Source organism: Alternaria ethzedia (assembly GCF_023757985.1).
Source record: "Alternaria ethzedia strain BMP 0044 chromosome Unknown scaffold_1, whole genome shotgun sequence".
NCBI classification, from domain to species: Eukaryota; Fungi; Ascomycota; class Dothideomycetes; order Pleosporales; family Pleosporaceae; genus Alternaria; species Alternaria ethzedia.
In genome coordinates, this window is record NW_026056194.1 from 989,698 (window position 1) to 1,008,396 (window position 18,699).

General features: G+C 46.9%; 3 protein-coding genes and 1 non-coding gene across 4 annotated transcripts; 1 reads left to right on the plus strand and 3 right to left on the minus strand.

Moving 5' to 3' along the window:
* Positions 1–5,032: 5,032 nt before the first annotated feature.
* J4E87_000324 (uncharacterized protein) lies at positions 5,033–6,805 on the minus strand (the record flags this gene model as incomplete). The annotated part of the gene is made up of 3 exons (XM_049371983.1): positions 5,033–5,161; positions 5,217–6,226; positions 6,274–6,805. The coding sequence occupies 3 exons, from the start codon at positions 6,803–6,805 to the stop codon at positions 5,033–5,035; spliced, it is 1,671 nt and encodes a 556-aa protein (XP_049238117.1).
* Positions 6,806–8,156: 1,351 nt separating this feature from the next.
* Positions 8,157–8,260, minus strand: J4E87_000325. The gene has a single exon. It is a non-coding gene; the product is annotated as a tRNA-Lys (tRNA).
* A 1,378-nt stretch (positions 8,261–9,638) lies between these two features.
* On the minus strand, positions 9,639–10,889 carry J4E87_000326 (uncharacterized protein; the record flags this gene model as incomplete). Its single annotated transcript, XM_049371984.1, has 3 exons — positions 9,639–10,420; positions 10,470–10,797; positions 10,851–10,889. The coding sequence occupies 3 exons, from the start codon at positions 10,887–10,889 to the stop codon at positions 9,639–9,641; spliced, it is 1,149 nt and encodes a 382-aa protein (XP_049238118.1).
* A 2,818-nt stretch (positions 10,890–13,707) lies between these two features.
* On the plus strand, positions 13,708–17,981 carry J4E87_000327 (uncharacterized protein; the record flags this gene model as incomplete). The annotated part of the gene is made up of 3 exons (XM_049371985.1): positions 13,708–13,755; positions 13,799–16,250; positions 16,297–17,981. The coding sequence occupies 3 exons, from the start codon at positions 13,708–13,710 to the stop codon at positions 17,979–17,981; spliced, it is 4,185 nt and encodes a 1,394-aa protein (XP_049238119.1).
* Between the last annotated feature and the right edge of the window lie 718 nt (positions 17,982–18,699).

Here is an 18,699-nt window from a genome sequence, read left to right on the forward strand (position 1 = left end):
TACTAGAGACTTACTATGCCTAATCTACTCTTGCGCTAAGTATTTATCTAAATACTTACGTAAGAGCTCTAGCTCTATCTTAGAGAAGTTGTATAATAGCTAGTAGAGCACTATAGTTCTAGGTAGTAGGTTAATAGCTAAGTCTTATAGACTATAGTTAGCAAGAACTCTTAAGTTATCTTCTAATCTAAGGTGCGCAAACTTAGCATATTGCAGAGGTAAACTACTCTCTTTAGCCTCTTCTAGGCTAGACTAAAGCGTTAAGGTAATAAGATAGCTATATATATCTATTATAGAATTGCGCATAGTCTTCTTAAACTTTTTAGCCTCTTCTAGCGCAATCTTCTTGTAGATAGTTCTTTTCTTAGACTTAGTGCTCTAAAAGAGCAGCCTCTATGTAGAGTAGCTAATCTTTAGGTAATACGCGTCTATCTAGAGTAGACCTAAGTATATCTAATACTTATAGACTTCTGCAATAATATATAGAACGTTCTAGGTCTCTTATTTTCTGCAAGAATCTACTACCTTTATAGTTACTATAGTAGTGCTATAAATCTTTAATTCTTTACTATTTACTCTATCTACTAATAGCTTAGGTAGAGAGTAAACTAGCAAGCCTTGCTCTGTAGTAAGCAACGCTAAAATAAGGTTTAACTAGAAACCTCTATCTACTAGAGCCTTAATAGGCTCTAATTAGCTAAGTAACACCTTTACTATTAGTAGCTTTACTAGCTTAGAGTAAAGCGCGTTATAAAGAAGTTCTAAGTTCTAGAATACTAGGTCTAGGGCAATATAGGCAGCTAAGAAGAACTCTAGCTTCTCTATCTACTACCTTTTTCTAATCTCTAACTAGATAAGCTCTTAGAGTCTCTCTTAGACTTTAGACAGTCTCTTTAGAAGTGTCTAGTCTTGTTGCACCTCTAATAGGTTATGTTAGAGTCTTTTAGACTGTTTTAGTCTAATTTAGCTAGTTGTAAGTTAGATTTTGCTAAACTAGCCTTCTTAGCCTTTTTCTAAGTCTAAGAAGGCTCTAAAAAAGAGTTCTAGGCCTAATAGCTACAGAATTTGTTCTTGCGAGCTAGATGCTTAGAAAGCGTAGTAGTGCGCTTTATCTTACTCTAATAGTAGTAAGCTAAGGTATTAAGCTTAGAGACTATGTTATAGTCTTCTAGGTCTTAAAGCAAGAGTTCTTTCTAAATATTAGAAAGAAGAGCGCTTATAAAGTCTATGCAGCGCTACTCTTTAGCGTAGTTACCTAATTTGCTCTAAAGCGTGTTAAGGTAGGCTAAAAGAGAGTTAGAATTCTAATCTAGCCTCTATTTAGTCTATTTAAGCCTATTGTAAGCTGTAAGGCATTACAACAACTTAGAACTAAGCGTATTAAGTATAACTATCTTAAGTTTCTTCTAGGTAGGCGTCTAAGACGCCTTAAGTCTTATATAGTTCTAGAAGTAGATATTCTAAGTAGAGCGAGTAGTTTTGTCTAGAAACCTTACAGCAAAGTCTATCTTCTAGGTACCTATAGAGAAGGTAGAAGGCGCTTCTCTAAAAATAGCCTTATAATTACGTACCTAGTAGTTATACTATAAGTAGTCGCGCGTAGTAAATATCTCTAGGTTCTTAGAGCGCAGAGCTTCTAAGTTTAACTAGAGCTTGCCTCTTAGAGCTAAGACGTAGCAGGCGATGTTCTCTTTAAGAGCTAAGCGGTTGCCTATAAGTACCTTACACTTTAATTCTCTAAAATAGGCTACGTCTTAATAAGTGCGCTCTAATTATTTCTACTTACGTAACTTCTTAAGTTCGCGGGTTAAGGTAGCCTATTTATCTTTGCTTTTAGTAGTAGTAGCCTACAAGAGCCTAGTTAGCTCTAAAATAGGCTCTAATAGCGCGTTACTGTCTCTAATAATTAAGACTAGGTTAGCAACGCCTAAAGAGGCTTCTAATAGGTCTATAAGTTTCTTAGTAGGCAGTGTTACTGCCTCTAGAGATATAGAAGCTAATTTCTTCTAGTTGTTGTCTGTTGCGCGCAAGAATAGTGCAGCTTGCTTACTACTGCGTTGTATTACGCTAGAGAGACCTGCTTTAGAGCTTATTATGTCTAAACAGCGTACACAAGAGTATTATAGAGTAGAGTAATTTAAATGTTAAATAATAGAGTTAGTAGAATACTAGATGTACAATATTAGACTATAATTAGGTGTATTATTCTAAAAGAACTAGAGACAAATTGCTACTAAGCTACAATAGCGATTCTAAGGTATTTATAGCTAATGCTAAGTTAGCCTAGGCCCTTTAGAGCTAGAACCTAATAAAAGTAGGTCTAGAAAGAGCTAGATAGGTCTAGATTAGCCTAGTCTAATATTCTAATAAAGTAAGCTAAAGAACATATTAGATTAAATAAATTAATAAATTTTCTAAGTATAATAGACTCTAAAATTACTTAAGTCTTAATTATAAGTATAAAGAAATTAATAATTATATTTCTAGAGCTAAAGCTAATCTATACTAATTTAAACCTATCTAGATTAGATAGTAACTAATTACTATATAAAAAATAATAATAAGTAAATTAGAACTAGAAAGAACTCTAGAGAGCTTAACCTAAACTAATCTATACTAGAGTATCTTAGACGCTAAACTTTATAACTAAAAAACGCTAACTAGAATAAAACTACTTAAATTAACCTAGAGATAGCTCTAAATAGACCTAGACTATACTAAGTTAACTTAGAGTAGAGTAGAGTAATTAGCTTAGAAGCTATTTCTAGTAGCTTTAGATAGCTTACTTTTAATTAAAAATAGTAAGTTAATAAAACTTTTAATCTTAGCTTTTAGAGCTAGAACCTTCTTCTTAAAAAGATTTATATTCTTTTTCTTTTAGACTAGATTAGATAGGTTTAGATTAAAATAAAAGAGAGTATACTTATATACTTACTAAAAGTCTTAGAAGCTCTATTAGTGTTACTATAAGACTTAGCCTTTTAAGTAATCTTAAGAATTTTAGTATTAAACTAGATATACTTACTAGAGTATAAAAGTGTATTTTTATTATTAACGTATTAAATAGTATTTCTATCTAGATTAGTATAAATTAGTATAAATAACTCTAGATTACTTATATAGTAAAAGTAGTAGCCTAAGCCTTAATATTTTACTTTAGAGATAACTTATCTATAGTAAAAGTATTTAAGATATTATAAACTAGAGCGTTTAAAAGCGCCTAAAAGTATATTTTATAAATCTTTACCTATATTATAATAATACTAGAGATAGTGTACTTAGGTAGCTAGATTAGTCTAGATTAGCCTAGATTATACTAGAATAGTATTACTTACTTAAAAATAATCTTAACTAGATAAGTTATAAAAAATATAGTAAAAAAAAGTTAGAGCTTTCTTCTTACTAATAGTATAAAACGCTATTATAGTAGTTCTACTCTATAAAGTCTAGGTTAGTATAAATTAGTATAGATAGCTCTAGAAAGAAGCACTAACTTATATCTTATAGTTCTTATCTAGTAGATAGTAGTAAAGTACTAGATTAGTCTACTAGTTATTCTTAATAGTAGTATATAAAATATTACTATAGTGTATATAACTATTTAGATTATATCTAGCCTTAGTAGTTATATCTCTTAGTTACTAGGCTCTAAGCGTCTATATTATAACTAGATTAGTATAAATAAGACTAGATTAGAATTAAAGATAGCTAGTTATTACTAAAATACTTTAAGTAGTAGAAGATAGAGATAGATAGTATAAGATTACGCTAGATTATAGTTAATAGTATTAGTTAATAGGCTTTTATACTTATTAGTAAAAGAAAAGAAAAAGTAAGGCTAGACTACGCTAGGCTAGCTTAGATCTACTTTAATCTAAGGTAGTCTAGACTAATTCTAATATATAAAAATTTTAGAAATACTTACTAAATAATAAGTAGAAGTAAAAAGTCTAAGTAGGTAGTCTAAAAAGAAATTCTCTAATATTAATATATAAGCTATATTTTAGCCTAAGCTTAGCGCTTATATAATCTTCTAAATTTTTTTAATTCTTTATCTTATATAGAACGTACTTCTAAAAAAAAGAAAGACTTTATTATAACTACTTAGTTATAGACTACTCTAGATCTCTTTAGACTTTTCTAGACTACGCTAGCTTATATAAGTATAGGCTTTACTAGCGTAAAAACCTAAAGAAACTTTTTATAAGTAATAGCTTTACCTAGATTACTTAGTAGAGGTTTACATTTATATAATCTTATATTAACCTATTTTACTTTTATAATTTTATTCTAAAATAGATTAAATTTAGGCTAAAGTTATAGTCTTTAAGGCCTTAGTATAGAGAATTTAGTAGCTAACTTAAGTAGACTAGAACTATTTTAATAATATAAAAAAGAATTATATTCTTATAATTAAGTAATATATACTACTATAAGTAAGTGTATAGATACTATTAGTATAGATAAGTAAACTAAGTATAAAATTTAATATTACTAGTAATTAGACTAGTAGCTAAATAACTTATATTAAATAAGACGTTTTGCTTAGATATTTAGTTTACTTTTTACGTTTTTTGCTCTCTTAGAAGACTGGCTCTATTGCACCTGGCAGGCCTAGGCGCAGGGTGACTGTAGCAGTAAGGGTTTTTGGTACTAGCATCGCATGCGAAATCTTGATATGTAGTACTTGCGATAAGTCGTGGAGCTTCGTGGTTCTGTGGATTAAGTGAATGATGAACGTAGACCCAGTGGCAGGAAGAAATTCGGGGGCTGGGTCGGGCGGCCGAACGGCCGGCACGCATTGACTAGCGCATTTCCCAGCTCCCTCAGCCCCCAACTGTGAGCATCGGACGACGTCACTATCGTACCTAGGTAATGTACACGCAGCATATTTGCGCACGATGTGCCATACATTGCGTATATGAGACCTCTAATACTTCCATCAACCTTTGAACCCAGCCGAATCTACCTAGGTAGCCAGTCGCGTCATCGACCCTGACAGGCCTACCTACTTCAGTCACAAAGCACGCATTCACGACAGATCAAACCCCGTATACCCGTTCTCCGCCGTCTCGTTGATCGTCTTGTAATAAGTCGGCACACCTCCGATGTACATCAATGGCTCTCTAGGCTTCCCAGGAATATTACTTCCCATGTACCACTATCGCAGCGTTAGTATACCACAATTCCTGATTCATTGGCTCGTTGCAACTCACAGAATCTACACTGGGCAACAGCGATGCATTTGCAAGCTTCCATATAAGCTCTTTCCACTGATCTTCGCTCTCCTTCTGGGCCACGATCTTACGAAGCGACTTCTCCTTCATATGGTTCATCATCTGCAAGATCCAGCCGCCTTGCAGCTCAGCGCACGTGGGACCATTGCACAGCGCAGTCGGCGCTTGGGGCCCATATGTGAAAAACATGTTCGGGAAGCCTGCGACAGCCATTCCGAGATACGTCTTTACGCCGTCCTTCCAATGCTCGCTCAAGCTCTCGCCTGACGGACCGCGGATATCGATCTGTTTCAGACCACCGGTAAGGGCATCGTAACCGGTCGCGCTGATGATGTAGTCGAACTCGTGTTCTTTCTCTGTGGTCTTGATGCCTTTCTCGGTAATCTCTTGGATTGGCGTACCCTTTTCGCTGATGTCAACAAGAGAGACGTTGGACTTATTGTACATTTCAAAGTACCCATTCTCCAGCGCGATACGTTTGCAACCGAAGGAATAGGGTTGCTCAATGGGAGCGAGTGTATCAGCGACTCTGTTGTTATTGATCTTCGCCCGCGTCTTGTCTCGCCAAAAGTTGTATGCTTCGCGGTTGGCTTCTTTGCTAAAAAGCATGTCTTGATAAGCCGCAAGCCAGAATTTGAAATCGCCTTCACTCCACAAGTCTTCGTAAACCTTCATCCTTTGTTCTGGCGTATCGTCGAATGTAGAGCGGGGGATGAACTCAAACGAGAAGCCTGAGAAGCGTGTTTTCAACGCTGCGAAGAAGTCCGGATACTCAAGCTTGGCGATGGCTTGTTGCGGAAGGTCGTAGTCGACTTGACGCATTGGCATTGACATGTTCAGTGTCCGTTGGAAGACTGTGAGCTGGCTGGCAGTCTTGCTCAGCTCCTGCGCTATTTGAATGCCGGTAGCGCCAGTTCCAATAACAGCCACCTTCTTGCCGCGGAGATCAGGTTCTTCATGAGGCCAAAATGAGGGATGGAGGAATGTGCCTGATCAAAGGTTAGTGAGTTTCACTGCGACGGCAATGTGATCCGACCTTTGAAAGAATCGATGCCTTTCCAATCGGGAATATGTCGCTTCGCCGCGAAGCCAGTGTTCAACAAAAGAAACTTCACCTTGTACATCTCGCCCGCCTTCGTTTTCACCGTCCACCTCGCTTCGTCATCACTCCATGTCGCAGACGAAACGAATGTGTCAAACTTGGTATCCTTCCGCAGATCCCACACCTTCGCCACGTGAGCAAAATAAGCGCGAAGCTCCGAGCCCGCTGGGAATCTCTGCTTCCATGTCCAATCCTTCCAAAGTGCTGGGTCGGAGAATTCGTAGTGGGGAATCGAGCTGTCGACACGAACGCCCGGGTACCGATTCCAGTACCATACACCGCCGTAATCGGATCCGTGCTCGACGAGCTTGACGTTATAGCCTGCGTCGCGGAGTATCTTCAGCTGGTATACGCCGCAGAAACCTGCGCCAACTATCAGGGCGTCGAGTTCGATGACGTGCGTGCCATTGGTGCCGTTAGCACTGCCGTTGAGGGACAATCTTTGGATATCTTCGATGGAGCCCATGTTGATATAAGACTTGAGCCACAGCCGCGCTGGTGGATGTGAAGGATGGAGCCGATACAATATTGATTGCACTGCAGGTTCGGTCGGAGAAGAGATGACAATGAGGGGAAGCTTATACGGATAGCAGACTGTTGGACTTCTTGCGTAGCTTAAAGGAATAAGCTGCAGTTCATCCGGGGTGTATTGGCACAGCGCATCGCGTGCGGGAGGGTAATCCTGCAGTTCTTGGTCTTGTTCATCAGGCCATACCTCGACGAATCCTTGTGCTCAGTCTCGGACTAGATCGGTGAGAGGTGGTAACACATTGCGTGCCCCGCTTAGTCTGGTACGGGGTCTTTCGGACATGGCACCGTTCTGGACCCGCCAAGATCTCTGCGGTACGGCACGCCCGTTGGACGGCTGGGGTCAGTTCCTGAAGCGGAAATGTGGGATTGCAGGAGGTTCAATACCTATCGCACGATACAACGTGGACGTCACATTGACATTGCTCCAAAGCACGAAGAGTGCACTCATCGCTACTGTCTTGTTGTGACACCAAGCTTGGCAGCGCCTGCAGCGGATATGGTCAGTTGCACAGCTACGGGTGGAGGATGTAAGACCCATGTAGTACTATATGCATCATGGGAGGTTCGGCCCTTTTATCATGGGGCCGACGAACCTGGCGCTACAGGCGGGGAAAGGTGGCGCGGGCACTCACTGGAGGAAGACCGTTTTGTAATCATGACATGCGTTGATGAGGGCTCTGCTGATGCGTCTTGCAAGCATGGCAGATCTTGCCGGGCGGTTTTGCACCAAACAACTTGAAGTCAACAATGCATCCGATGCCGGCCTATGTAAAGATCAAAAGAATGACATCAGCTGCCAGGCTTACACTCAAGTACGATGTGCATATCAGCGGTTACTATCCTCATGCTAGACATATTGACAGATGCATGTGTTATTCTGGTCTGAAGTCTGCGACATTGTACTTTCAAAGGCATTATAGGAATGTCGCACACGATAACAACGGATGAGACAGCTGCTCTGACGTGCATAACGTTCGTCGTTGTGACAGCGTCTAGTCACAGTACCTAGGTAGCTTGTTCTTCGTTAGCTGTGAACCTACAAGATAGGGAAATGCGCCGTGTAACCCTGACTACACAAAATAAACATCATACCACACCTAGCAATTAGCAACAGACAAAACAGGCGACGATGGAAGGTATGAAAAGAGCCTATAGACGTTGACTTAGCGATATAGGTTGTTGTGGTTCGCACTGGCGGAAGTGCTTGGCAAAAAGATTCACCAAAAAATCAACACCACGACTCCTGGACGACGACCACATGTCCTCAAGAGCGCAAAAAACAAGGAAGCCCGACGTGGGGGTCGAACCCACAACCTTGAGATAACCAATCGAGTCTGATTAGGACGTGAAAGCTAAGAGTCTCACGCTCTACCGATTGAGCTAGCCGGGCGATGCTGTTGTTTGATGGAAGAAGCTCACATTGAAACGTATCTATACTCAGATGATGCTTCCTGAGAGTAACGTTCAGGCTGTAGCAAACCAGGCTGCAAGTTGTTGAAGTTTGGGATTGGTGGTTGTGGTAGCAAAGAAAATTTCTTGCGGTCGTGTGGGGCCGCCGGCGGCGGAGGGCCGGCGAACATCGTGCGTGTAACCTACATGACTTGTCAACCGAGAACGATCATGCTGACGCTCTTCTACTGTTCGGAGGGATTTGCTGGTGTTACGGATGCAAGGTACTGTTCACTAAATATACTTCAGCCGCGGTATATGGGCCTCCGATGCGCGTAGATGCAGGAAGCTGTGTCTCACGACCAACAAAGAGCTTCTGAAGTCAGGTATTCCTGTTTCGACCCCGGATACACACAGAAAGATGTCTTTGCTGGTCTCAAGCTTTGAGACCGCGAGGCTGTTTACTGCTGTGTAAACAGGGGCTCATGGCATCCAGTCGCACGCCCCGCCTACCTAGGCAGGCACGCCCTATGAACTCCAGACCGCTCGTTGATTGGAATCTTAGATCCGGCGTAGAAACACGCCAGCAATGAAGTCCGGGTCGGATCGATACAGTTGTTCTTCATGTGCTGAGTGTACTACGTGTACAATGGGGGGCATGTTGCGACGCAGGTAGGCTGAGGTAGCTACCCGGGGAGCGATGGATCAACTGGGAGTGGCTCAATGTATTGGTGCAATGTAGCAATAAAGACCGCAAGAACATCGCAAGTATCTGAAAAAGATTCAACGAAACCGAGAGTCGTTGTTGAGGTTGCAGTGTAGTGTTCCTTGTGGACACCTTACACCCCATAGCTGCAGCACCCTGATGACGTATCCACTCATGTCCCCACGTGCACAGACCACTACCTCAGCTCGGATCAGACGGCTTCACCCAACACAGAGCTTCGTCCTTGTGAAGTCGACGTTCACACAAGCTTTCTGATCGACGTCTAGTGCGAGGCTGGATTTGAGAATTTTGGAGACAGTGCGAGGCTGGGGCCTAGGATTGGTGCATATCTAGTATCGACTTTGGACATGTCAACGCAGCCTGGTTCCCTACTCCAAGCGTACCTCAGGAGGCTCAGGCTAGCATTGTTGTTAGCTGGATGATATGGAAGCTTGGACTATATTCGTATTTCACGTTGAAAAGTATACTGTTGATGGGATATATTGCTGCCGTTACATCGTTTACTCATACATCATGAAAAGAGGAAATCGCAATATGCATGCATGCAGCCCACCGCCCCCAAAAAAGGTATACTTGCGACCCAACGCCTTGCTGTGACATAAAACAAACAACCCCCAAAGATACAGGATTCACCATGGCGATTGCCAAATGCTCACCGATAGATCATCTCTTCCCTGAGAACACTCCTCGGCGGACTGGGTACGTGTGGCGCAGGGAGACTCAACCTCTTCGTTTCGACCTTGACCTCGCGCAGATCGACTTCTTGTTCCAGTTCGCCGACATCGTGGTATGTTCCCACGTGTTTGACAAGGCTGTCTACTGTCCGGCAAATCGCGTCGACATCTCTGCCCTTGCTGCAAATTGTGCACGCGTACTCGCCATCTGGGGTATGGCACTTGATGACGAAGCGCTGGGCAAGACGGAACTCGCGTGTGTCCATGATGTCGTGCTCATATCCAGTTGTCTTGTCCCAGATAGTGACGGGTGTCCGTTTGCCGATCATCCAGAAGTCTTCGCTGGTCACGTCGAGGCGAACGCCGCATGCAGGACATGCGCAGCTACCTCCAGGGGCAAAGGAAGCTGCCAAGGGGTTTCCGGGCATGTATTGTAGATCGAGTGCGTAGCGGCAGAAGAGTTGCTCGGGGCCATCCATGGGCATAATAGCACTAGGCGCGCGCTGCGAAGGAACGAGGGAGCGCGGAGGCGATGCAGGGCGAGGTGGGGGTGGTGCGCCGACTTGCGAGCCTCCTAATCGTTGTTGCGCTTCTTGTAGGGCGATCATGGAGCCTTCCCTGGCTTGGTTTGAGGCGGCGATGAGTTTGGACATGTCGGCGCGAGTCAATTGGCGGTCGTTGTATAAGGCATCTTGGAGGACGTTTATAACAGTTTGTTGGAGGGAGATGATGTGCGCTTGTAGTTTGTTCTCGACGATGGCTGTGCGTGGGGTCAGTCTTGTACCAGTTCTCCAGCGCAATCCACTTACCATCACCCTGGGCGAACCGGCTGCCCATCCTGCCATAGCCTTGGTCATACATCCTCTGAACCATCATGCCATCCCTCTCAAAATTGTTTCCTACGTCGTCGCGCCCTCCACCGTTCTTCAGCCGATCGATCTCCTGTTGTCTACCGTCGGCTCTCTTCTGCGCCTCTTCGAACTGCTTCTTCAGCTCCTTGATCTCGCCATCTTGTTTCGTGTCGCGCTGTTTCTGTCGGTGCTGTTGGCGCTTGTCTGAGACGCGCTCCCATAGCCCCATAGACGCCGTGAACGTGCCGACAAGCGTGGACGCCAACGTGGCCACGATGAAGGTTTTCTGAGCCGCACGTGTTAGATTTGCGATCAACAGTAAGCGCGGAGTGGGCATACCTTGAGTTTCTCCTCTTCGATCCATGATGCGTAATTCATTGTCGCGTTGGTGGTGTGAGCAAGTAGGCTCGTACGCCGCTTCAGTATCGAACCGCGGAAAGGGCCGAGGAGATGGCGTGTTAAGGTTGCACGTTGGAAAGACGACACGTGCGTGCTTGACAGAATATGATCCCAACTCTTTCTAGCCTCGTGAAGTAGCCGCCTTCTCAGAAATCTGTAATGCAACAAAGTGAAGTAGGAAAAGAAAAGCGCGGAGAATAAAGCGCAACCCCCTCCGCATTGCCAATGACGCACTCTGTCCTCCGCCCGTCCTGTAACACACGCGAGTCGAGCCCCCAAACGGCGCCCGACCTTAGATCAGCCGGGCATGGGAAATAGCGGCAGCTGATTGCACCAAATGTCGCGCAAATATCGGAATGGGCATGGGCGCAGTGCTCTGACCGCTGGTTTCACGATGTGTTGCGAGCCGCGCCAGCAAAGTGGATGCGCCATGTGCTGTGATGTCATGCCGCTAGCTGGATTGGCTTTAGCTGACATGCGGGAGATGAAGCCGGCGAGGACCGCAACCTTAATATAAGCATGGCGGCCACGAGACGTCTTGATGAAGTCGTGTGAGGTTTCCGAGGGACATTTCAAGGTTGCGGTTTCAGATATGTGAAGCGAACATGGCGGCCAACCTTGGAAGACGTACCTAGGTATGCTGCAGCCGCTCCAGCGCGTCGCACTCCCAATAGCACGTAATGTGATCTTTCATCAATATTCTCGAAGGCTACGCATGGATATACTTAGGTACCTGCGCAGCATATGACATGAGATTGTCAGGGGTTTGTCCATTCCTGGCTGCCTGTCATCACCGACCCCTTTGTAAGCTGACTGCATTGCCTTCCCGCAGCCGAAAGCATGTTGGTATCAGCTACCCGGCGCCTGCCGAGGGTATCTTCAGTCCTTGTTTTGTTGTTGTACGGGACATGGGATTCTTCAGGTTTGGACGGTCCGATAAAGATGTCGATCTGATTCTGTACAAACACCATGCCAGTCCGTGTCGTTGATACGTCAAGGACATGACGTGAGCGTAGGCCCAATGCAAGTCTACGGCGCGACGCCCAGGTAATGAAACAGCATCAACCTGGACGCACGCTTCACCGACTCTTTCGACAAGGTAGCGTCTACTATCGGAAGTAATGTAACAAGCCCAGTTTCTCCCGAGCGTCAACATTTGCTAACGAACATAAAGTCTGTTACGACACAGAAAGTAGTAAAAGCCAAAAGGGGAGAAAACAAGGCGAGAATAGCAAATGAATACCTCGCTGTATACTATGTATGCCGCGCGTCGACAAGCATTCCGTTTATGAACGTTGTCAAGAGCACTATTGTCATTTGCTTCACTATTTGCTGGCAACGATCTCAATCGCGTACTGTGAACAGAGACGTCAAGAAAAACCCAAGCGCTAACATCGAGCAAGGTCTCGCTAGTAGCTGTCAACTTTAGAAAAGGTAGTCTTCAGCCACTCTGAGATGGTGTCAAACATGGCATCTTTTGCAGCTATTCTCGCTTTCTCCGCTTCGGGATCCTTAGCGGGAAAGCCTTCGAATGCATGTGGCTGGCCAAATACTTTATAGTATTGCACCCCCGGCGCCGACCAGCCTTCCTTGTTCGGAACCTTAGCCCTGCCGCCCGCAAGCTTCTCAGCCATGACTTCGACCTCGCGGCAGAACATGTCATGCTCAGCTCCGATGAGTAGAAGCGCCGGCGGCAACCTTTCTCTTGTAGCGAAATACATTGGACTCAAACGCACATCCTGCATGGAGGGCATCTGGGCTTCATCCAGGTACAGATTCATGATGTCATCGAAGCTCTTTCCGATGAAGTCAGGGACTTGAGGATCTGGCCGAGTTGCCATCTTTGTATCGCTATCGGAGTCGAAGTCAACGGCAGGGTAGATGGATACGACACCCAGAATTTTGGACAGTAGCCTCGAGTCTTGGGCCGCGCCAAGGGTAAGATTACCTCCAGCTGAACTGCCGCAGAGGACGACTTTTGACTTGTCGATAGGCAATTCTGGATCATCAATCACGGCGAGCGTTTGAGCGATGAAATCCTCGTAGGCAGTGGGGAACTTGTTTTGTGGCGATTTGCCATAATCTATGCTGACTACGATACAGTTTGCATGATCAGCAAGATGTCGCGCCAGAACATCGTCGGCTGCGGGATAGTTGACGATGAAGCCACCACCGTGAGCTCTGATGACGAGGGGCAGCGGAGTCTGTTTGCCTTGAGAGTCTTTTGGTATGAATGTACGGCAGCCATAAAGACTCGGTCGACAAGGGTAGTTCTTGATAAAATCGGGTTGAGTTGCGGGCGCTAGCCAGGGTGAGGTCCGGATATAGAGCGAGGTATGAGCGATTGCTCGGATGCAGGCAAACTGAAGGTGCGCCAGCGTCCACATGTCGAATTTCCAAAAGCTCCTCGGGTATCAATGCTATTGTAACTGATAGAAATCAGTGAAGCTGGCTTGTAGGTATTTGCCTGCGCCAGCTGGGCGAAGGCTAGGTGGGGTTGTCTGGGGGCCTTGTGCACATATCTGGCCTAGCTCATGGAGACGGCCACTAGTCCCAATGCAGCGAAAGCCGCGGAGATAGCAATGATGCGCCTGCCACGGATCAATAATCGAATGATGACAAAAGGTCGCGGGGCAGCAGCAAACGCTACCCCACTCTCGAGCCTCATGGGTGGTGCAGTCGCGTGTAGCCAGCATCGAGCCATGCACGACCTAGCATCATCTTTTGTCCATTTCGAAGTTTCTTCCCGTGCCTGTTGATGCCTTTGCGCCCCTGAGCTTCACCATCTATCGTCAACATGGCCACTCCCAAGATCAGTGGGCGGGGAATCCGCATCGCGATTGATGTATGTCTCACTATCATACGCACAACTGTAGCTGACAAGGCAGCGCGGCGGTACCTTCACGGACTGCGTAGGCAATCCCGGCACGGGCAAGATGGAAGACGACATTCTCATCAAGCTCCTCTCCGTCGACCCCTCCAACTACGATGACGCGCCGCTCGAAGGCATCCGCCGCCTCCTCTCCAAGTTCACCGGCACCGAGATCCCCCGTGGACAGCCGCTCGACACGTCCAAGATCGAGAGCATACGCATGGGCACCACCGTCGCCACCAACGCGCTGCTAGAGAGGAAGGGCGAGGACATCGCCATGGTGGTCACAAAGGGCTTCAAGGACTGTCTCGAGATTGGTAATCAGAGCAGGCCGAACATCTTCGCGCTGGATATTCGGAAGCCCGAGGTGCTGTACAAGAAGGTCGTCGAGATCGATGAGCGCGTCACCCTGGAAGACTACGCCGAAGATCCGGAGAGGAACCAGACACAGGCAAAGAGCATAGAAGAGGCCGGAGACAGCGCAGAACTGGTCAAGGGCTTATCGGGCGAGACGGTGCGCATACTACAACGACCGCAGGAGGAGGCGATAAGGAAGCAACTGCAGGAAGTCTACGACGGCGGACTGAAGAGCATCGCCGTCTCCTTGATGCATGGATACACATATCCCAACCACGAGGCGTTGGTGGGCAAGATCGCGAGGGACATTGGCTTTGAGCACGTCAGCTTGAGCCACGAGCTTATGCCCATGATCAAACTGGTCCCACGCGCTACCTCGGCCTGCGCAGACGCATACCTCACCCCCGCGATCCGGAAATACATCGATGGCTTCTCCAAGGGTTTCGAAGGCGGCCTTGGCTCCAAGAATGTGAAGCGCGAAGAGGGCTCCAAGGGCGCTCGCTGCGAGTTCATGCAGTCGGACGGAGGCCTGGTAGACGTCGACATCTTCTCTGGCCTGAAAGCCATCCTATCTGGTCCTGCTGGAGGAGTGGTTGGCTATGCGCTCACGTCATACGACCCCGAAACCAAGATTCCCGTCATCGGCTTCGACATGGGCGGCACCAGTACAGACGTGAGCAGATACGGCGCGGGACGCTACGACCACGTCTTCGAGACTACCACCGCTGGCGTTACCATACAGTCTCCGCAGCTCGACATCAATACTGTCGCAGCAGGTGGTGGTTCGCGCCTGTTCTGGAAGAACGGACTGTTCGTTGTAGGCCCCGAGTCGGCAAGCGCACACCCTGGGCCAGCATGCTACCGCAAGGGTGGCCCACTCACCATCACAGACGCAAACTTGTTCCTTGGCCGCCTATTACCAGACTTCTTCCCCAAGATTTTCGGCAAGAATGAAGACGAAGGCCTCGACGCGCAAGCGAGCGAGAAACTGTTCAAGGAATTGGCCGAGCAGATCAACAAAGAGGTCGCAGGTGGTAATAAGGAGAAGGAGATGTCGCTGGACGATATCGCAAACGGATTTATCAAAATCGCTAATGAGACCATGACCCGGCCGATTCGAAGTCTAACAGAAGCCCGTGGACACGACACAAGCAAGCACAGGCTCGCCACATTTGGTGGTGCGGGTGGCCAGCACGCGGTCGCCATCGCCGAAGCACTTGGCATCTCGCAAATCCTGATTCATCGCTACTCATCGGTGCTATCAGCATATGGCATGGCACTCGCTGATGTCGTCGATGAAAGACAAGAGCCAGAGTCTACAGTATGGTCAGACGAGAAGGATGTAAGAGAGTACTTGAAGAACAAGATGGCAGATCTGAAGAGCAAGTCAACGAGTACGCTTAGAGACCAGGGCTTTGACGAAGAGCATGTCCACTTCGAAGAGTATCTCAACCTGAGGTATCGCGGAACAGAGTCGGCACTTATGATCATCAAGCCGACGAAGGAGGAGGCAGAGCAAGAGTACGACGGCGATGAATGGGCTTTTGGCAAGGCTTTCGTCAAGCAACATGACCAGGAGTTCGGCTTTACTCTACCCGATCGCGACATCATTGTCGATGACGTACGAGCTCGCGGCATTGGCAAGACTTTTGAAGGTCTCGAGAAGAGTGTAGATCAGCAACTCAAGGAGATCAAACCAAAGGACCTCTCAGGAGACTCAAAGCGCTACGATACCCGAAAGGTCTTCTTCGAAGGCGGCCGGCAAGATACGTCCGTCTACAAGCTCGAAGACTTAGAAGTGGGCGATCGATTGAAGGGTCCAGCAATCATCGCAGATGGCACGCAGACCATCGTCGTGACGCCTGGTGCCACTGCGCTTGTCATTCATACTCATGTGGTGATCAACATTGGTGAGACGGAAGACCAAGATAAGCAGGTTGACACGAAAGAAGTCGACCCGATATTGCTCAGTATTTTTGCTCACCGGTTCATGGCTATTGCTGAGCAAATGGGCCGCGCGTTGCAAAAGACCAGCGTGTCAACGAACGTCAAAGAACGATTGGACTATTCTTGCGCATTGTTCGATGCGGATGGCGGACTAGTCGCTAATGGTAAGTTGATCGCTGGAGCAAACTGAATCAGCTAACACTCGTGTAGCTCCCCACTTACCGGTGCATCTCGGAAGTATGTCAACCTGTGTCCGTAAACAAGCCGCCATTTGGAAGGGAAAGCTCAAGAAAGGCGACGTCCTTGTCTCTAATCACCCCATGTTCGGCGGTACTCATTTGCCAGACATCACTGTGATCACACCCGCGTTCAGTGGCGACAACATCATCTTCTACGTCGCTTCCCGCGCGCATCATGCCGATATAGGCGGAATACTTCCTGGTTCCATGCCCCCTGCGTCAAAGGAACTTTACCAGGAAGGTGCGGCCATAAAATCCGAGAAGCTGGTGTCAGAAGGACACTTCAACGAGAAGCGCATCACCGAGCTACTCTTCGATGAACCAGGCCAATATCCTGGCTGCTCGGGTACGAGATGTCTCAGTGACAACATCAATGATCTGAAGGCCCAGGTCGCCGCTAACCAAAAGGGTATTAACCTAATCAACACACTAATGTCAGACTATGGCGAGCGAGTCGTCAAGTTCTACATGACAAGCATACAAGCCAATGCGGAGCAGTCCGTTCGCGCGCTGCTAAAGGACGTATACAAGCGATTCGAGGGCCAAGATCTTAGCGCAGAGGACTTCATGGATGACGGTAGTCCAATACGACTGAAGGTCTCTATTGATCCCGAGAAGGGTGAAGCTGTCTTCGACTTCTCTGGTACCGGGCCTGAAGTGTACGGAAACATCAATGCGCCAGAAGCCGTTACCTACTCAGCCATCATATACTGTCTTCGCTGTCTGATCAGCGAGGACATCCCATTGAACCAAGGCTGTCTCAAGCCTATTCACGTCCTCATCCCCAAGAAGTCGTTCCTCTCGCCGTCTGACAATGCCGCTGTTGTAGGTGGCAACGTGCTCACAAGTCAGCGCGTGACAGATGTCGTCCTCAAAGCGTTCCGTGCTTGTGCTGCAAGTCAGGGAGATTGCAATAATCTTACCTTTGGATTTGGCGGCACAACATACGGAGAAGGCGAAAAGAGCGGCGAACGCAAAGACACGAAGGGTTTTGGATATTACGAAACAATTGCAGGAGGATCTGGTGCAGGCTCGACCTGGAACGGCACCAACGGTGTTCATACGCACATGACCAACACCCGAATTACCGACTCCGAGGTCTTCGAGCGAAGATACCCCGTTCTTCTCCGCGAGTTCTCACTCAGGGAAGATAGTGCAGGTAAGGGCATGCACATCGGTGGTGAGGGCGTAATCCGCGACATCGAGTTCCGCATCCCTGTCCAAGTCAGTATCCTCAGCGAACGAAGAGTTTACCATCCGTATGGTATGGAAGGAGGAGGAGATGCCGCATGCGGTCTGAACATCTGGGTGAAGAAGGTTGACAAGAAAGCCATCGATCAAAATTCTGACTCCAAGCGTCCAACGGAGTCTGTAGAGGATGCGCATGCGCCTACCACTTCCTATGCAGTTGAAACGCTGCTGAAGAAGGATGCCGATATCAGGAAGGAAGATGTGGAGTACAGATACATCAACATGGGTGCTAAGAACACAGCAGCCATGCGGCCTGGTGAACGGATCATCATCCACACGCCTGGTGGCGGTGGCTGGGGCAAAGAGGGCGAGCAAAGTAGGGTGCAGGATAAGATTGACCCTAAGGGAAGTTGGAAGGGCGGAAGTATAGCCGGAAGGCAGAGCACTGCGGAGGCCAGTGCGTAGAAGACATCTTTGTATATCTTGTGGAAACTATAACGAACATATTCCACCTTCAAGCACAGTCTGGTGCATGTGACTCACATTGCGGTGTCAACGAGAAGCATCGCCCTCCTATATGCCCTCCTTAAACCACCGTCTAACTTCCGCTTCGCAAATTTCTCTCCAATCTTCCCCAGCCCCGCCGTCCCTCCGATGCGCCTTCGCCCACCACTTCGCAATTCTATCCACCGCATCCTCTCTCCTACCCTTCCACCGCGGAAAGAACCGCATATTCTCCGCCTCAAACTCATCCACAGCCTCTTTCGGCACCGGCCACGTCTTCCCGAAATTCTCCCCATTATCTAGTATAACATCGCTCACTGTGATGCCATACATGGGCCTGTCCGCCATCGCCCTCGGCAGCAGATGCGTAAGATCTATCCGCCTATACACCATGGAAATGTACATGGCAGTTGTAAGAAAGTACTCCAGCGGATCACGATTCTCCTTTGAGCTGGCGGGATACTTGAAGTCGGCGAAAGTGATAGCGACATGGATGTGTGGGTGTTTCCGGCAGAAACGTGCTATGTAAACGAGGTCGTCCCATTTTATTGGGCTGATCCAGCGTTTTTGCAAGATAGGTATGATGTCTTCCAACCTTTTGTAGTGTAGTGAGAAGTTGATCCAGGCGCGTTGTTTCGGGGTACAGCCTGCGAGGAGCAGATCGAGATCCGAGGCATAT